This window comes from Phaseolus vulgaris, chromosome 9 (genome assembly GCF_051622355.1).
Source record: "Phaseolus vulgaris cultivar YP4 chromosome 9, ASM5162235v1, whole genome shotgun sequence".
Classification (NCBI taxonomy): domain Eukaryota; kingdom Viridiplantae; phylum Streptophyta; class Magnoliopsida; order Fabales; family Fabaceae; genus Phaseolus; species Phaseolus vulgaris.
The window spans coordinates 26,960,717-26,979,214 of NC_143506.1; the positions used below are offsets into that span (position 1 = coordinate 26,960,717).

Consider the following 18,498-nt stretch of genomic DNA (forward strand, 5'->3'; position numbering starts at 1 on the left):
TGATACTTTCGAAAAATTTGTGCTAAAAAATTCCTATAAAATTTTCAAAATTGTCATAAAATTATTTCAAAATTGTCAAAAAATTGATTTGTTTAGTTATTATTAAGAATTGATTTTAGGTATTAGGTATTTTGTTATTATAATATTTCAATATTTGAACCATAAAAAATAAAAATTATTGAATATTTTATATATTATTTTTTTATTATAATATAATTTAGTTAGATTTGTGAAATTATATTTATATATATATAATATTTATATTTTAATGTTTGGAAATTGTAGAATAAAATATCTATATGTATAAGAATACATAAAGAAATTGTTAATATATATCTTTCATATTTTTTTAATTATATTATAAAAAATGTAAATATTAAAAGTAATTATATATACATTTTCTTCTTAAATTGCATTGAGAAATAGAGTAGCAGTTTGGCATAGGGTTCATAAATCTTGGAGATGCTAAACTTTGTATATCATATTTTGTGATACAGTGGTGGTTGATGGAGCAAACGATATGGGGCCATTTGCCGGTGCTGATGAGGGCAAATTCCAAAGAATCTATAGAATACATTCTTCAAGCCCTTTGGAGAACTCGAAAGAGTGGTCTTGCCACTTCTGATCGATGCATCATCCAAGACATGCTTCAACTACACAATGAATCTGATCTCGACCCAGTACTCTCTCTTCCATAGGGAATATGTTTATGGATGCTTAGCGGTAGTAATGATCTTGGTTATGTTTGGAGAAACTAAAAATGAAAAATAAAAAGAGTTTATCTATAAGCTAATTTTTAGATTTTTATTTTATTTTTTAGACTTTTTATTTTTATTTTGTATGATATAGTTTAAAGTTATTGAAAAAGACAATTTTTTTTTTCTATAGAAGTTCTTCTGTAGAAATCCTTATTATGGTATAGAATATAATTTTAACAGTATCTGCAGCTTCTGGTTTGCCTCCGAATGTTAATCCGGAGGTGTGTTTATGAGAATACTTCCAAGGAGGATATTCCCATGCTGTTTCCCGGTGAAGTTCTGCCTGAATTGCAAAAGCTGTTGACACTTTTGTTGCAGAAGTTTCAGCGAGAGTGGCAAGAAGATGTGATGAAAGATCAGGTAAGTTTTTTACTGTCTAATTTGTGAATGTGAGCTCAATTGGGTGCTTTAATCTGATATTAAACATTTAAATTGTACTGTTTTGAAGAATATTGTGCCTAGATTAAAGGCGATGACATGGAATATGGCAAATCTGGAGAAAGGATCAGCAGACCCTGCAGCGGTTATTGATTTGAAGGTAAATGCCACCTCTTGAACTTGAGTAGAGGAGGGACTTTCCTTCCTTCAATTTTATGCTGCACTTGACTTTAAAGACAAATGAGAAGTAACAGATGTGCGTATCAATTAAGTGTTCTGGCTGTATTATGGAGTAGATATGCATATGTATTGTATATAAACTAATCAAATGTTGTTTTACGTGATTTTATTGTTTTAACTGTTTCCTTTTCAGCTTCAAAATGATACTCCATTTCACTCGGGAGTGCAAGATGTGAAGTTCCAGTTGGCTACAGATTCTATGGATATGATGCTGAAAGCCATGCACTGTATTAGAGACCAGTTTTCTACCATGGTAAACATAATACTGAAGTTAGTTCTTTTATCCAGATTGAATTTTATACTTATATTGTCTGTTGTTTCCTAATGAGCTCGTTATATGTTGTCAGGATGAGGCAGTAAATGGGCATTAGCACCTGTAAACCAAAGGAGATTCTTAGAAGTTGTTTTACAAGGAATGGTATGTTTGACTAAATTGTTGCATTTTGCTTTTAGATTTACCGAGTATGCTTCTTAATGAAAAAAGTTGGAGAAATTTAACATGCTGAAGTACCTGTGTTTGAGAATTGAACTTGAGCATGGTCATCATCAGTAAACTTTAGTCAAATTGCATTTTCTTCACGATAAAATGCTCTTTCTGCATTTATAAGAGAATGAGAGGATTTTGATTTTGCTTCTTGCTTAGAATAGGACACTTGAGCTAATTATGGTTAAGTTAATTGGTCTAGTATCAATAGTCTTATTTTACTAGATGGAAAAAGCATGAACACAATGATTCTGAATTTAAAAGGTGAATTTTATTGAATTCAACAATACACTGTTTTAGATACAAAGGCTCCTCCTGCAGAGATTACTTCTCCCCTTTCACATCTGACAAAATTGCTTTTTCCTACATAAGAGAGTATAACTACATAGGAACACAACTCTCCCCTCTCACAATTTCACAATGCATTGATACAAGTGTGGTTGGTTTCATTCCTAACAATTTTTGTTAAGAAGTTTTTCAACTATCCAGCTTCACTTTTAGCCATTTCAAGAGCAACAAACTCTAATTCCATTGTTGATTCGGCTGATGCCCATGTAACTGCACTACCCATAAGTGTAATAAACACAACCATTAGTGAATTTTGTCTCATTTGAATCAGAGATCCAGTTACCATCAATATACCCTTCTAGCACAACGGAAAATCAATTATATTCAATGACATAATCCATTGTATTTGTACCTCTTTAAGTATTTCGTGAGTCTTGCAAGTGCATCCCAATGATCCTGATTAGGACATTGAGTGTACCTACTCAATCTACATACTGCATAAGCAATGTCTGGTCTAGAAAAGCTTATTAAATGCAGTAAGCTCCCAATTATCTAGGCATATTGAGACTGAGAAATAGATTCTCCTTTGTTTTTCTTTAATTTAGAATTAGCATCATAAGGGGTGCCTACTGATTTAAAGTCATAATAGCCAAACTTCCTAAGAAGTTTCTCAGAATATTGTTCTTGGGATAGTGATATAGTATCTCCCTTCCTTATGACTCTAATCCTAGAATCACATTAGTTTCACCTATGTCTTTCATTTCAAACTTAGATCCAAGATAAAATTTGCTTTAGAAACTATATCATCGCAAGTACCAAAAATCAGCATGTCATCCCCATATAAACATATAATGACACATTCACCATTTTTTGACTTAGTGTACACATATTTATTAGCATCGTTATTAGAAAACCATCACAAAGTAAAATATTGTCAAGTTTCTCATGCCATTGTTTTGGTGTTTGTTTCAAACCATCACAAAGTTTGCATAATTTTTTCTCTAGATCCGGAACTACACATCCTTCAGGTTGAGTCATATAAATTTCCTCCTCTAGTTCACCATTCAAAAAAGTTGTCTTAACATTTATTTGGGGAATAACTAACTTATGGATAGATGCTAGAGCTAACAACAGTCTAATAGAAGAAATCATAGTAACTAGGGCAAAAATATCAAAGTAATCTATATTTGGCTTTTGAGTAAAACCTTTCACTACTAATCTTGCCTTATATTTTTCTATGGATCTATAAAGATGGTACTTTTTCTTAAAGATCCACTTAACCAATGAGTTGTTCTCCTTTAGGCAAATCTATTAAAGTCTAAGTATTTTTTTTCTTAATTGAATCAATTTCAGTCCTAATGGCCTTATCCCAATGTATTGCATGAGGAGCACGGATAGCTTCTAAAAACTTGTTGGATAATTTTCATCAAGATAAGTGTACAAGATATCAGTCAGTTGCAGTCTTTTTTGCAATACTCTGTTTCTACAACACTATGCAGCCCCAGGTTGAGGAAAACTCACTCTCCAATGGAAAATTTTATTCCTAATACTTCTCATTGAAATACTTTTTCATCTGTTCTTAAGTCTTGGATAAGTGATGTTTGTGCTGTTTTAGTGCCTCACCTTCTTCCTTTAACACACAAGCCACTGAATGGAATGGAGGCTTTCTTCCATGGACCTCCTGAAATGGATTAGCACCTGTGGTTACATGAAAATTGGTGTTGTACTAAAATTCCTCCCAAAGTCGGCAGAATAGATCTTGAAATTCCAGGAAGTTCACCACCTCTTAAGCAAATAAAGGTGCTATCGATCTTGCAGTATAGGGATCTTTCAGATTGATAAAATGAGTTTTATTTTTTCAGGAATGGGGACTATATTAGGAGTGTTAACTAAGAAAATTGATGACATATTCTTGCTATGTTGATGGTGTTTACCTACAATTGAGACCAATTAGCGCTCTACTAACTTACGTTTTATAATAAAGCTTTCTTCAAAAGTCTGTGTATACATAGCTAGAATTGGGAGGAGGTGAGAAAATCATTTAAAATTGACCATTAAAATCTTGGTTATTCCTTTTAGGCACAGTACAGTTTGTAAAGTGATTACTAAAAATTGAAATTTTGAATTCGTTTTCAGCACAATTTTATATTTTATGTTGCATGGAATAAAGTACTACTGCATGTGTACGAAATTCAGCATTTTCAAACATATATATATATATATATATATATATATATACATAGAATATAATTAATTATAAATATGGTTAAATTTTATAAATGGTAAAAACATAACATAATTTGCAATGTAACAAAATCAACATAACCAGAATATATCTCATAATAAAAAACTAGAATATATAAATTTTAACAAAAAATACTTTGCCTGAAACATGACTGTGACATACTTTAAGAGTTTTAATCTCATCATTTCTTTCTCTATGATCTTTGAAAAGAATTCTTTCACATCTGGTTCATCAAGAGAAAGACTAGCAAACTTCAAGAGTCTGAGCCCTTTCAAGTGGATTTCATTCATCTCCACCAATTTCTCATAACTTTAACTTTTGTTTACAAGATACGATGATTTGTACATATAAAAGTTAAATCTTTAGCTCTTTTAGAATTAAACCTATTTAGATACTTATGTTATTCATCATTCAATCAAATAAGCTTCACAATGCTCTAATACCTAAAATAATTTATTGAATTAAATATATGGTTTAGAGAGGGCTATATGTAGTTACAACATATTAATAAATTAATAGATTTTGTTCCGGTAAGTCTAATATAGTCCCACATATATAGGATTCGAGACCAATGTCAGTTTATTTACACCTTCCTCCCTTGTGGATAATACCTTGGATGTAGGGATCTCAATGGATTTGAGGTTGGAACAGATTTTAACAGCAAAGAAAGCAAAATAATTCATTATTTAAATTATAATATCTAGTTATATTTTATTTTAATATTAATATATGGATATTTGTTTTAGTTGCTCTCTCATCTTGCAGACAATAATGATTGTGAAAGAGTTTCAATACAGTTTATCGAAGCCTAGGAATTGCAACACTATGAACACTATTCTTTTAGTTTCAAATGAAGTACCCAATTTTTTTAATGTAAATTTTTGTAGGTATCTGATAAAATGGTTTTAGGAGTACCTATGCTTTTGCATAATTTGAGTTACGCTGAAATCTTTGTCTCCTTTTCTTCTTTCAGAGGTTTAAATTGATTCCATGGAGGAGCTCAACTGGAAACTTATGAGTTTTGAATACATAATTTTAATGTAATTTAGATTCTCAATAGGCTGAGCCTTGGGGCAATGGGAAGGTTTACTGTCTTGTGACCTGAGCTGTGCTTTGATATTGGAAACAGTCTCTCTGCTTTTGGTGATAAGACTGCTACCACCCTCTGTACCATATGGATACCTAAACCACTGTGCCACCCATTTAACGATTTTGGGTTCACAGCTCTCTTATTTGTCACTTTTGTATATTTGATAGCCTTAAGCACAATGTAATGCCAGTCAAATACTGTGGTTGAAATTTAAAGCTGATTGTGATTATTTCTGTTTGATTTGATTTAGGTTTTTTCTTTTTTCTGGTATACAGGATGACATAGATGACAGACCCAGCAGATGTAATCAAAATTCGGGTTAGAACCTCAACTGACGAGATCATTTACATAGTTTAGTATTCCTTATCTAAGAAAGAAAAATGGTTAACAGTCACGCTCTTTGGATCAGAAAATTGCAATGCAATTAGTTAAATTTTTAGTTTAATGGATTGAGCAGTTTCCTTTTCCAAATAAGAAACTCCTTTGGTTGTGGATGTGACAGCCTCGTACATAATAACTTCTTGCGAGTCAGTTTTTTTCTCATTTTCCCTTTGCATTCTCAAGAACAAGATCTTTGCATACCCTTTATGAATTACTTTGCAGCTGCCAAAACAGGTTATCCCAATCGGCAGGGTTACTGGTTTGAAACTTCGAACGTAAGTTACAAATGTTCAAAACAAACTCTCTAGTATGAATTCTCCTGACTTTGTAACTAGTTGGTCGGTTTTTACTTTCACTTTAGGCTGTTCCAAACAAACACTCAAGAAGACTTGTGATAGGCTACTGATTGTTGGTTTTCTTGGGCATCAGTAATTGCTGCTTCGATAAACAAAACGACCAACTTGTTTAGAAGAAAAAAATGTGACCAAAACTCCCGATTATTACGTCAGAATTTACACAATTTCACAGTTTCACCTAACTCAAAAGAGCAAGAAACTTTCAAAGTGTTGCTGTTACAAAGGTCTTGTCGTCAGTTTTGATGGGAAACAGATCAATTTGTTACTGATGCATTAGAAGTCATTCTTCCTTGATGCATGTCAAACCCTGCTGTTTGGAGGCATCGGGAGAACCCCATCAAAGAAATCACCAAAATAGCCACGGGGCTCATGCACTAGCCTTGAGATGATATCTCTCAGCGTGATCAGTCCTTCCAGATTCCCATCATTGTCAACAACGTAGACCCTATGAATCTTCTCATGGTCAAGCAGTTGAATCAGTTCTTTGATTGTGCAATCCTTATTGCATGTAATCAGTTCACTTGACATTGTAAAGGTCCCTTCATGCTTCTCTAAGTAGCTTCTAACGGCTGTCAGGAAGTCTTTTGCTGTAATAGATCTGTCATAGTGAGAACTTATAAATTAGCATGTAACGGATATAGAACAGCGAAAGAAAGATGGGAATAAAGAAGTTCCTGTCTATCAGATCAAATGTGATGACAAACCTATAGTCATGGTAGATTTCTGGAGCAGTTAGGAGGAATTGAACATCTTGCAGGCTTATGTTACCAATTGCCCTGCTGCCACCCCTTTCCATCACAGGCAACCCCCCAATCCTCTTTTTCCTCATCAGTTTAAATGCTTGAAGCACTGGTTCATCTTCATAAACCTGAAAAAAAAATTAAACCTGTCTATTACAAAGTTGATAAATATAAAACAGCATTTCCACTTCAGCTTTTGTTGAAGTTAAACGAAAAGAACTTCTACTTCTACTGCAAAAAATCTCAATTTATTTTATCTTGTTATTTTCTTCTCTTGTAAAAAATGTTTATGAAAAAGTTATACAAACAAGCATAGTTCCACTAATTATAAGGTTTTGATTCAGAATTATGGGAATCCATGGTCAACCTTGACACATTTCAATGCATTAAGAAGCTTGATGTATACCATATATTATAACAAAGTAGATGAATGGTGCACTTGTGCAATCATAGAGTGATGTTGTAGGAGACGCATACCAACATGGAGAGCTTGTTTATTGGTTAAGCTGACATTCATAATTTTCCACCACGATGCAGAAATTAAAACATAAGTTACCCACCTTTATAATATGATTTGGTGCCACGATGGGAAGACCAACTTGAGATAGCTTCTTGGTTCCCCAACTCTCAAACCACTGAAGACCAGCACATTCTGCCAACATGTGAATTACAGAAGACTGTGTAATAATGTTTTGAATTCGACCAGCACCTAAGTCTACAACAGGAACACTCTTCATCTTGTACTTGGAAAGCAGCAAAAGCATGGTCAAAAATGAGTTTGATCTCTCCAAAGCGAGAAAGGGGGCCCAGCGGAATGACCCTGAAATGTCACGAACCTGTTTGCTAAACAATTAGCTACTGATATAAATTAATTATAACCAATTAAAACAAAATCGCTTATTACTAGTTTGCATTGATGAGGCCAACACACAACCTTTGTATTCTTATAAAGTTGAGAAGAAGTCAGATCCTCAAAAAAATTTCCTGAAGTTGTCATGGCAGATTCAAGGCCTAAGGCTTCATGTTCAAAAGCAGAAGTTATTCCATCCACAGCAGCCGCAATAGCAGATCCACTGGATGGACTCCTAGGAGATGTGGGTTCAGACTGTCAACAATATCGAATTGTCAAAAATCACTTCGATATCAACAAGGAAACACATCATTTTAAAAATAGTACATGATCGAATTGAACATTTAGCATCGAAGAAACTATCACATCAGCCTTCTACCCAGAACCGAGAAACAAAATTCACATCACCCCACAGACTCAATTAAACAGTCCTTTTAGCATGTTCTTGCTTCCTCTACCAAATTTCTCACTTCTGAGCTTTACTAAATTAAATCCACAAATATGTTATATACACGTCACTTTTCATATGACAACTTTTTTCTGTTGGAGAGGGGAGAAGCAGAAGGTTGACATCAAAGTAGATAACTAATTAATCAAATTGACATACCAACCTGATGCAGAATCCATACAACAATTCCAGCAAACTCGACTATTCCTATATATCTGTCGATCCAACTAGCATCTTCAGGTGCATCTACATCCACCACAGGTGCACTGAGAATGTTGTGTTGTGCAAGCATTTTCACTGCTTCTGCTAGAGTGGTATCTGATTTTATCTCAATTTCTAAAGACACAAAGTTATGAACAAAAAATAGTTACATTTTGTGGCTGAAACTGAAAGAGAGATATAACAGGGCATACTATATCAGACACCAAGAAATACTACGACATGAAACATCACATCAGCAGCCCAAAATCATTCCAAAATATCATAGATATCCCTCACTACGGAAGCCATTCCTGCTCTGGCCATGCAGAATTACAATCTTTCTCTTAATGTCAGTTGATCCAAACACTGGTGTTCAGCAGTTCAAAACATTTGTATAGTTTGGCATCAAATACTAGAGATTAATTTTCATGTGGGTATAATCAAAATCTTTTTTTTTTCATCCCTAAGAATTAAGGTTTTAAAAATTATAACTGCGAGTACTGTATAAAAAACTGCACACAAATACAATTGATGTGGTCACAATTACTTCAAAAAAGTTAATCAGGCAAAATCCCAGTCACCCTATTCTAAAAAGTTGGTGAAAATTGATAACTGAACTGATGTGAGTGGAATGAGTACCTTGATTTGAAGGAGGTAGAGGGAAGGCAGAGACAGGGATGCTCTCAAAGCAAGCATTGAGCTTCTCATCAGGACTCAGCTGAGGCTCCTGAACGTCCCATAGATCCTCCACTCTCAACCCCACCTTCGCCTCTGGACTCCGTGGACTCTCTTCCATTGTCACCATAACTCTCACTCTTTCTTCCTCTAACACCAATGCTAAAAAACTAATCTTTACACATCCCCATAAATAGCTGAACAGAAGAACACAGAATCCAACACTTCACAAGCTACTTCCTATACACCAAAGATCACCACCGCTTGATTTGAAAACTTGGAACTCAGTTCGTTGACTTGGGAAAATGGGAAAACGTGGAGGAACACGATGAGAGTAGATATTGTGCGATGAAGTGTTTGTTGTACACGTAATGTCTCATTGTCTTGTCCTACGTTGTCTAGCGACAAATCACAGAGCTTATCCAAACTCTGTATTATATTTTCCTCATCCCACATACCACTCTTATGCTAATAATGGTGTGCGGTGCTATCATGCGCCATAGGAGCTTTCTCACATTACTTCATTTTCTAGGAATGGTTGATTTTCTTTTTAGCTACTGTTATTTTTTTGAGTTCTAGTATTTTGCAAACAGAAAAAAATAAAATAAAATAAAGAAAAAAAAACCCTTTAATGAAAATTCAAAACGTAAAAAATTATTTTTTTAAAAAATTAATAAAATTATAATTTTTTATAAATAATTAAAATATTAATATTTATTGGCTTGTAGGATGAAACATAATTGTTAAATAAATATTAATTTATTTTTTTCTTAATAAAAAAGAGTCATATTATTCATATACCATATTTTTGTGATGTTATTTATTATTTAACTTACCCTTTTCCTTATGTTTTAAAACATTATTCACAATATTTTATTTACTTAGAGTATTTGTGAGAGAAAAGTAACAATAAAGTTAATTTATGCACAATTTAAAAAATTAAAAAAAAATTACAATTAATTTATATATAAACTAATTTTGACTTAAAATAACTCATTCCTTTTTTTTTCTTTTTGCTTGAAATTCTTAGTAAGAAACTTGTCCAAACATATTTTACACACATTTTAATCTATTTTAGTAGGATAAGAACTAAAACAAGTTAATACAAATAATTTGACTAATTTATAGATACAAAACCAAAGACTACTTAAATGCCATTTATTTATTTCATTAAATTCTCTTTGGTCCCTTGAAAAATAGATAATTTTTGTACAATTTTAATGGACAAAAAAAAATCTCCTTTAGTTTTGTTAAATAATGATTGATTTCTTTTATCCTAACAACAATGATTGATCTTATTTATGAGTCAGCAGTTAGATTTGTACTTTCTTTACACTAAAAGTGGATGATGAGTAGGATATTTATTGTTGAGAGAGCCCGATAATGATTGGGACATTGTAAAGCTGTTTTGATAATATATTATAATTCTTCTCTTTCTCTTCACTTCTACAATTCAGTGATATTATTATTGTTGTTCTTATCCAAATCCCAAAATATTTTTTTGAGAAAGATACTATAAGAGGAATTACTAGTGGTTTAGTTTGTATGTTGAAAGGAAAGTTCCTTTTTTCTTTTTTTTTTTGTATATCAATATCAAATTTCACATAAGTCATCGTACTTTCATGACTTGTCCAATTCTAGAATTTTATTTTTCATTTCAAAAAATACTAAATAAAATTACACTATTTAGGAGAAAAAACCAGAATTTTTTAATATGTAAATAAGTTAATTTTAGTTTATAAAGAATATCTTATTTCTTTTTTTAGAAATGTTTATGGAAAAGTTTGTTTAATCATATATTTTATCCGTCTAAACTATTTTCATGCAGTTTATATTCAATACACAAAATGAAATAATTCACAAGTACCAACGTATAGCTAATCCAAATGATATAGGATTTAATCCTCTTACTGAAATTTGAACCTTATAAATGGAAAAGTAAATATAATTAAAAAGGAATATTTCAAATTTTTCTTACAGAGATTGATTCTCACTAAAATCCATAGATATTTTATAATAATAAAATAAATTTGATCCAAAGTTAATTCTACTAAAAAACACTTCAATAAATGTAGGAGAAAACAATCACTAATTAGTAATTACCCTTATCCAATATAATCATAATATTACAAGAAAATATTAAATAAAAACTAATTTTAAAAATAAAATAAAAAAATTATTATATTAATTAAATTAGATACTATTTTAAATAATAATAAAATTATTGATATTTAAACTAGTTTTTATTATTAATAAAATTTATAAATTAATTTTTAAATTGGTATTTAATTAGCTGTAAAGGTTTTGGCTTCCAATCTTAAAATCTAAATTAATTGATAACTAATTAATGTTTAAAATAATCTAAAATAATTTTATTAATAATAGAAACTACTTTAACTATGAATAATTTTATAATGTTTAAAATAATATTTAATTGAATTAATATAATAATTATTTATTATTTATTTTTAAAATTAATTTTTATTTAGTGATTTATTTGTAGTGTAAAGAAGTTTTTGAAAGTTACAAAGGATTTATAATTTTTTTTTTCTCAACTCAAAGGAGGAATTAAGAAACCCTTAAAAAAGGTATTAGGAAGGATAAGCCAAATTAAAAGTTAAAAACTTGGGCAAATCCCAACACAAAACAAAAAACAAAAACTCTGAAACAGATCGGCAAAATGTCTATCATCACCCAATTCTAAAATGTAAAATAATGTTATGATTTTCTAAGGAGTTCCACTTTTCAAAACAATGATCTTGAAAACATTTCTATGTTTGAGACTTATGTGAACCATATCACCTCTAATCTTCATCTTTTTTATTATATACATTTCCTTTTTTTATATAATAAACAAATAGGTCATTTTTTTACCCTATTTATAATAAACATTGTCTTAATTTGAGATGTCCACTCATTCTCAATACAAGTGGATGCATTTAATCACCTATTAACAATATAATACATTCATTTGAAAAAAAAAATTGTACTTGAATTGTGTATCGTGTCATTAAATATTCACTATTTAAGTAATTTAATTCGGCAAATATTAGTTTTCATTTTATGATATTATTAACTAAAAAAATCATTTAGCTACTTTTATCCGTCTTGATGAATTAACTTTTTTTAAGAATCAAATTGAGAACTTTTTTTTATCGGGTTGACTTAACATCGTCATCTATATTTTGAATGATTTCATATCATCTTATGTTAAATTTTTTAATAAGTACGGTAGTTACTCTTCATAAAATCAGGAATACCTACAACAACTCGTAGCAACGGTGCATATTCCATAACTAAATTTTAATTATTATCAATGAAAATTAAGAGTAAAATTGTCTATTCTAAGAGTGTTTACTACTATTTATGAATCATAAATGGTTATATTGTCTATTCTAAGAGTGTTTACTATTATTTATGAATCATAAATGGTTATCATACGACCAATCCAATAGTCATCATAAAAAATCTATAAATACAAACTATCTAGGAAATAGAATCTATCATATTCAATACTCTTACATTTACATATTTTGTGCACATACTATCATCATTGTATTCTTACTTAAACAAAGAAAAGTCTTTTTTTAGGTGGACCTCCCCCTTTGTCTAGAGACCAGCTAAAGACAAACTTGTGAAAGAATACAAAGATCCTCATCAAGACGATCTCTGAACACCTTTCTAGTAGGAACATTTGACGCCATTTGTGGGGACCTAGTAAAATGCTATGACCACCATAACATTGAACGTCTCACGAAATGAGCTCCTCATAGCATAACCTGAATGCCTAGCTCGAGGCCATCCTCCGAACGAATGAGAAAAACATGCAAAAAACAATGGAAATCGCCCTCGACCAGATACAGGATAAGATGGAAAAGGACATGACATCCTTAAAAGAACAACACAAGGCGGAAATGCAGGCACTGCAAAATCAGATTGCCTAAACAAACGATGATTGCACCCAAGACGATAGGAACTTCACTGAGTACACGACGAAGTCCCAACCGAAATCTCCTAAATTCTCAGTCCATCGAGAGAGGACACCTTCTCATGCCTACACACTCAGATCATCATGGAAGGAAACATAGACAACTCCCACACCGAGGAGGTCCTCATGGAGGGAGAGTCGGGGGTACGAACAACAACCCTTCAAGGCGGTGTCTAACCCTTTCTCAACAAAACGGAAAAGGCTAACCTTGAAGAGTTCCACCCCTTCACCGTCATGGGGACCCAACTACCACGAAAATGGAAATGGCCCAATCAGGAGAAGTACAATGGGACCTCGGATCCTGAGGCGCACGTCAAAACATACATGACGCAGACCAATTTGTTCTTAGAGAATATGGTTGTGCATTGTAGGCTCTTCCCAACCACACTGGTGGGAGTGTGGCCTTGGAATGTTACTATTCTTTGTCCAAAAACTCGGTTGACTCCTTCAACACCATGTGCGGTTCCTAGCCAAGTTCGTTGATTGCAAGCCAATAGTTACAACCTCGACATCTTTGCACAATTTCGTGCAGGGGGAAGGGGAAGGCTTGAGATAGTACATTGCCCGGTTTATCAGAACCACGTTGAATATTTCGAACCTGCACCAGCGGTAGCCATGCATGCCCTCTTTATGATTCACATCTCGAAAGTTCTCAGATCTGGTCTGGACCTAAGGCCTGGGACTGCTTCTTCCTTATCGCCTGAGTATTGCATCGCCTTTACTAGGAAAAAGAAATTGACCGCCTGCTAATGAAAGTCAACCTTTGCCTTTTAAAACAACTATTGCTTGTCTTTCTAAATCATTATGAAGAGAGCCACATCTCTCGATCTCTATTTTCTTTAGCGAACATCGAGGCTTTAAGAGATTTACATCCAGGGAAATTCTTGGACACTGTATTTGGATCCCCTAGAGGATATGGATCATTTGCGGGCAAGGGCAACAAGATACATTAGCATCGAGGAGAATGTCGATGCCTGGTGAAAAGTTGTGAAAGCCCCAACCTCCATAACACTCTCGTCCTTCAAAAAGAAAAGCTGAGGAAAATTCGAGAACTACACCCTCCTCAACACAGCGAGATAGGTGGTTCTTCAAGAGGCCTACAATTTGGCACTCATCTAGTTGCCATCACCAACCCTAACAATCCTTCAAGAGACCCCACCAAACACTGCAACTATCACTGAAACTAGGGGCATAACACAAAAGAATGCTTTAAGGTGAAGGTGATGGTAGAGGCCTCACCTCAAGAATAACCACCAGAGCTAGGACAAGAAGAATACAGTGTTGGCGTGGGATTGAATGACATGCTTTTCACCGACCATTGACCCATTGAGTACTGAGGACATCACTGTCGGGGTTGGATTTTTGCTTGCAGGGAGGTTACTATTTATTTTCTTCCTTTCAATGTTGTATATTAAAAAAATTTGTATTAATTATGAAATGACAAACGTTGATCATAGGTTGTCTCGAAATTTCCATCAATCAAACATGAGTTTTGATAAGTGTAGGTGAAATCTGGAAAATGCTAGATTAGTTGCAACCCAAACAGGTTATCTTTTCATCGTCTAACAACTGAATTATGTCTGAGCAATTGAACAAATTGATAATGTTTTTTCCTGATGTTGACAGTTTTTGTGGACTCCATATTGATGACCTCAAATTATTGGTCTAATTACAATTGATGTGACAGTTGTAAGTCGAATTATTGTACCTTTAATCTATTTTGAAACTGTCGAATTTCATCAAGCAGATTGAGTGATGCAACAATTAGGCTATCGACAACACATTCCACATGACCCATGCAACCTCAATTTAGTGCACAAAGAAAACACGTGTGGCAGAATAGATAGGTACTAGCCACAATATCACCAGAGGTGAATAACAATGTGGAATGACCTACAAAACCGTTTAATTCAGAGAGTACCCTTCCACGGAAACGACCATTTGTGTAATGAATCTACTTACATGCAATGGTATATCACTCATACCATTCACTACGTCTCACCTATAGAGGTCACATCTGAAGACGATGTAAGTTCAATTGTACCCCATTTCATATTGTTATTTTTTTTTAAATTCCTACATTAATTATTTTTTTAAACAACAGTACGTCATGTCACTCGATAGTTAGCCCCACCATTCTGAAGACCACCCTCATCATGTTGGCTCTTCTTCAAATGTTGCACAATTTGGATAACTATTCTAACTTCAATCTGCCCCCAATCAACCACCACAAATATTTAGCTTTATGGATCACCACCATAACATGTATGTCCAATTTCTCTACCAGCAAGTGCCATTAACTTACACCAATTTTCCATCATTGGGAAATATTTACTCTCTGGATCCATCACTGATATTTGGTACTTCAACAATGACATCACCCCCTGCATTTCATCCAGTTTCTACCATGCATTGTTATCGGCCCACAATGCCTTTAATGGGTATGATATTCCGTCCGATGACAACGAAGAAGAAAACAATGACGATAATAGCCCACCTCCACTGAACTGTCCACCAAGACAACGAATAAGGCTCCCCATGTGGGACAAAATCTCATAGATAGTTAGTTTATCTTTAAGTTGTTAAATCACATGATTTTTAAATCAAGTTGTCATGTTTGTGTGCTTTCACTTAGTGTCAGACTTCAATTTCTTTTTAAACATGTTATTTCTTTTCCGATTAATGTTCTCTATTTTAACTTTCAGATTATAGTTTTTTGGTTTATTTCTGATTTATTAAAAATTCAAAATAATTTTAATGTATTAAAATAAAAAATATCTTATAAAAACTTATTCAGTAAAAAAAATATTTTATAAAAAACTATTTTTCTTGAATTATATATAAAAAAAGAAGTTATAAATAGTAAATTAAACTTATCTAATTTTCTAATATTATTTTTTTATTTTAAATATTAAAAAATGTATATTAGAATTATTATATATTAAAAATTAAAAAATGTATAATCGTATATGATATATAGATCATATACGAATTTCAAACTTTCTATTTTTTTTTTAAATTATACATTATTATATATTAAAAAATTAATAACGTATACTTCATTTATGATTTTAATTAGAAATTGTATATGAAATATAGGAATTCTAAATTTAAAAAAAAAAAAATCTGACAATAAAAATTTTAAAATTTGAAAACGTATATTATTTACAATTTCAAAGAAATCGTATACCAGATATACAAATTTGTTTGTTTTTTAAATAAAGCGTATTTGTGATTGACGAGTTTGAGGTTCATAAAACGTACTCTAGGTTGGCAATTTACCCATTTTCGAAAAAAAAAATTGCTCACTTTGAGAAATTTATTAAAAAATTACACTAGCTTGGGAAAAAACCTACAAAATACTGATCACCCATTTATATATTTCACATTAAATTACGAGTATAAGAGTAAATTAACAATTATAAGTAGGACAAAAAAATAAACTCATTTGCTCCTTATATAAAAGGCTAGAAAGAGTATTAAATTGCTTAATTAATTGACAAAGAAGTAGTCTATACAACAGAAACTAGTTGTTGTGAACAATGCTTTGACAAAAAGAGGTGAATTCAAAGAGGAAAAAGGCAGTGTGAAAAGCAATTTGTAAGGGCCAAACCTCTCGCACCCCTATGAAGATTTTGGTCTCTCTCATTCCGGAATGAATAGCTAATGGGACACGGTGAAGTTGGAGGAGGAAACAATGGAAAGCTAGACCAGTGGTTAGTAATGGAGAATAAGTGGCCTGGAAATGAGTCATTGAAGTGCTGTTGTAGCACCACTAGGCTTCAATACAGGCACTTAGATATTGCTCCAGGATAAGATTGAGTAGCTCAGTCTAGCCATCACTTTGAGGGAGATAGGTTATGCTCATGTGCAATTTAGTACAATTGAGCTTGAAAATTTGTTGCCAGAAATTACTCACAAAAACCGAGGGGGTGATCCAACAGAAGACTCTTGGGGAGACCATGATGCTTGCAAACAAGGTCATTGAAAATGTGAGCTACGTTGTGTTCACTAAGGTAAGTGGGCAAAGCACCAAAATGGGCTCCCTTGGAGAAGAGCTCAACCACTATTAAGATTGCAATGGGGACAAGTGATGATGGAAGTCTTGTAATGAAATCAAGGGCCAAATCTTCTCATGGTAACCAAGGGGGAACGAATTTGGCTGGAACAGACCAGAGTCCTCTTGGGAACATATTTGGAGTGCAAGCAATAAGAGCATTAAAAAATAAAGTGGTGTATGTACATCTTGGTTTCATACCTTTCCCCTGGAAATTAGCCTAGAGTCAACTGAGGATCTTGGCTAATCATTTTTTTCAGGCTGCGGTGGTCTGTAAGAATGGTGAAAGGGTAACCCAAGAGGGTATTAAGGCCAATGTTTGACTACTGTGGTGATGGCAAAAAGTTCTCTTGAAATGTAAAAGAGTTTTGGCAAAACTATTTGCTGAAAAAGGCAATGGGATTATTGTTAGGTGCCGGATTATTGTTAAGTGCCCCCGTAACAGTGCCTGAAGCATCTATTTCAAGGATAAAAGGGGACTCAAAATTTGGAAGGGATGTTCAAAAGCAAACTAGGCATTGGACCCCGAATGTAACTGCCCTTGTGGAGAAGGATGATTAAAGGGGAGGCAATGATCTTAAGGAATTAGGGGTAGACCAAGCCAACATGGCTTGGATATTAATTGGAATGAGCTCGAACCAACAGTGAGAAAAGGTGGTAACTTTAGCAACTACGTCCTTGAGATGGCAAGAGCATGGATCTAGGCGTCAGTGTGGATTTGGTTTGTGTTAGTCATAGTGGAGGGAATGAAAGCAGCAAGTTGATAAAGGGTAAATTATAAACACAGCTATTCCAGTATTTGATGACAGGAGTGGCTACCTCCTAAGAGTGAGATAGGAAGGGAAATCTTTGAGTAATGCTTCTTTTTCATATCCTTGTTACTGCATTGCACTTTCTTATATATAGTAAAAAGTAACAATAGACATGACAGAAAAAGATGAAAATAAAAAACAAACTTCAATCGTGGATAAACAATAAGCCCACCAATGGTTCTACCTTAATTCTCGGGCTGTTAGATCAAAGCCTCAGACGTTAACTTATATCACATGATTGTGATGCGTCTCCACTATATCCTAAGAGTTTGACTATAACATAGATTTAAATCTTAGCTTATGCCATATCTTTTTACAATAACAATACCAACAAAGCTTTATATCACCTAATGGGATTGATTATATTTATCACTCGATCAAAAATAAAAATAAAAAGGTGATAAAAATTCAGGAAAACAAATAATTTTGATGATATTTAAATATTGTCTTCAGTCTTCCTCTATTACTTTAATTAAGCCATCCTTCATTGGATAAACATTTCTTATC

At 32.9% G+C, this 18,498-nt stretch overlaps 2 protein-coding genes across 7 annotated transcripts; one reads left to right on the forward strand and one right to left on the reverse strand.

Annotated features, from left to right (window-relative positions):
* The first annotated feature begins 393 nt into the window (after nt 1-393).
* LOC137820103 (uncharacterized) lies at nt 394-7,032 on the forward strand. 6 transcript variants are annotated; one of them, XR_016515389.1, is made up of 7 exons: nt 479-723; nt 948-1,118; nt 1,207-1,296; nt 1,510-1,629; nt 1,724-1,794; nt 5,759-6,139; nt 6,226-7,032. XR_016515389.1 is itself a non-coding variant. In XM_068623920.1 (6 exons), the coding sequence occupies exons 1-5, from the start codon at nt 507-509 to the stop codon at nt 1,745-1,747; spliced, it is 579 nt and encodes a 192-aa protein (XP_068480021.1). In that variant the 5' UTR covers nt 394-506; the 3' UTR covers nt 1,748-1,794; nt 5,367-5,712. The 6 variants fall into 6 exon arrangements, 5 of the variants coding, with proteins under 5 accessions (XP_068480021.1, XP_068480020.1, XP_068480023.1 ...); XM_068623920.1 differs by lacking the exons at nt 5,759-6,139; nt 6,226-7,032 and adding an exon at nt 5,367-5,712 and having other exon boundaries at nt 394-680; XM_068623919.2 differs by lacking the exon at nt 6,226-7,032 and having other exon boundaries at nt 418-680; nt 939-1,118; nt 5,759-5,928.
* On the reverse strand, nt 6,346-9,647 carry LOC137820102 (SNF1-related protein kinase regulatory subunit gamma-1). Its single transcript, XM_068623917.1, has 6 exons — nt 9,099-9,647; nt 8,422-8,594; nt 7,895-8,065; nt 7,521-7,796; nt 6,925-7,088; nt 6,346-6,818 (listed from the first exon to the last, which is right to left on the reverse strand). Exons 1-6 carry the CDS (start codon nt 9,262-9,264, stop codon nt 6,521-6,523), a joined length of 1,248 nt encoding a protein of 415 aa, XP_068480018.1. The 5' UTR covers nt 9,265-9,647; the 3' UTR covers nt 6,346-6,520.
* Nucleotides 9,648-18,498: the final 8,851 nt, after the last annotated feature.

Excerpts from the sequence above, each read along its gene's own strand:
- LOC137820103 (XM_068623919.2), top strand. The coding sequence starts at position 507 with ATGGAGCAAACGATATGGGGCCATTTGCCGGTGCTGATGAGGGCAAAT. Across the intron at positions 681-938 it reads ATGAATCTGATCTCGACCCA|TATCTGCAGCTTCTGGTTTG; the intron begins GTACTCTCTCTT and ends TAATTTTAACAG. Across the intron at positions 1,119-1,206 it reads AAGATGTGATGAAAGATCAG|AATATTGTGCCTAGATTAAA; the intron begins GTAAGTTTTTTA and ends ACTGTTTTGAAG.
- LOC137820102 (XM_068623917.1), bottom strand. The coding sequence starts at position 9,264 with ATGGTGACAATGGAAGAGAGTCCACGGAGTCCAGAGGCGAAGGTGGGG. Across the intron at positions 8,066-8,421 it reads TTGTATGGATTCTGCATCAG|TCTGAACCCACATCTCCTAG; the intron begins GTTGGTATGTCA and ends TATTGTTGACAG. Across the intron at positions 7,089-7,520 it reads CACCAAATCATATTATAAAG|GTTTATGAAGATGAACCAGT; the intron begins GTGGGTAACTTA and ends TTTTTTTTTCAG.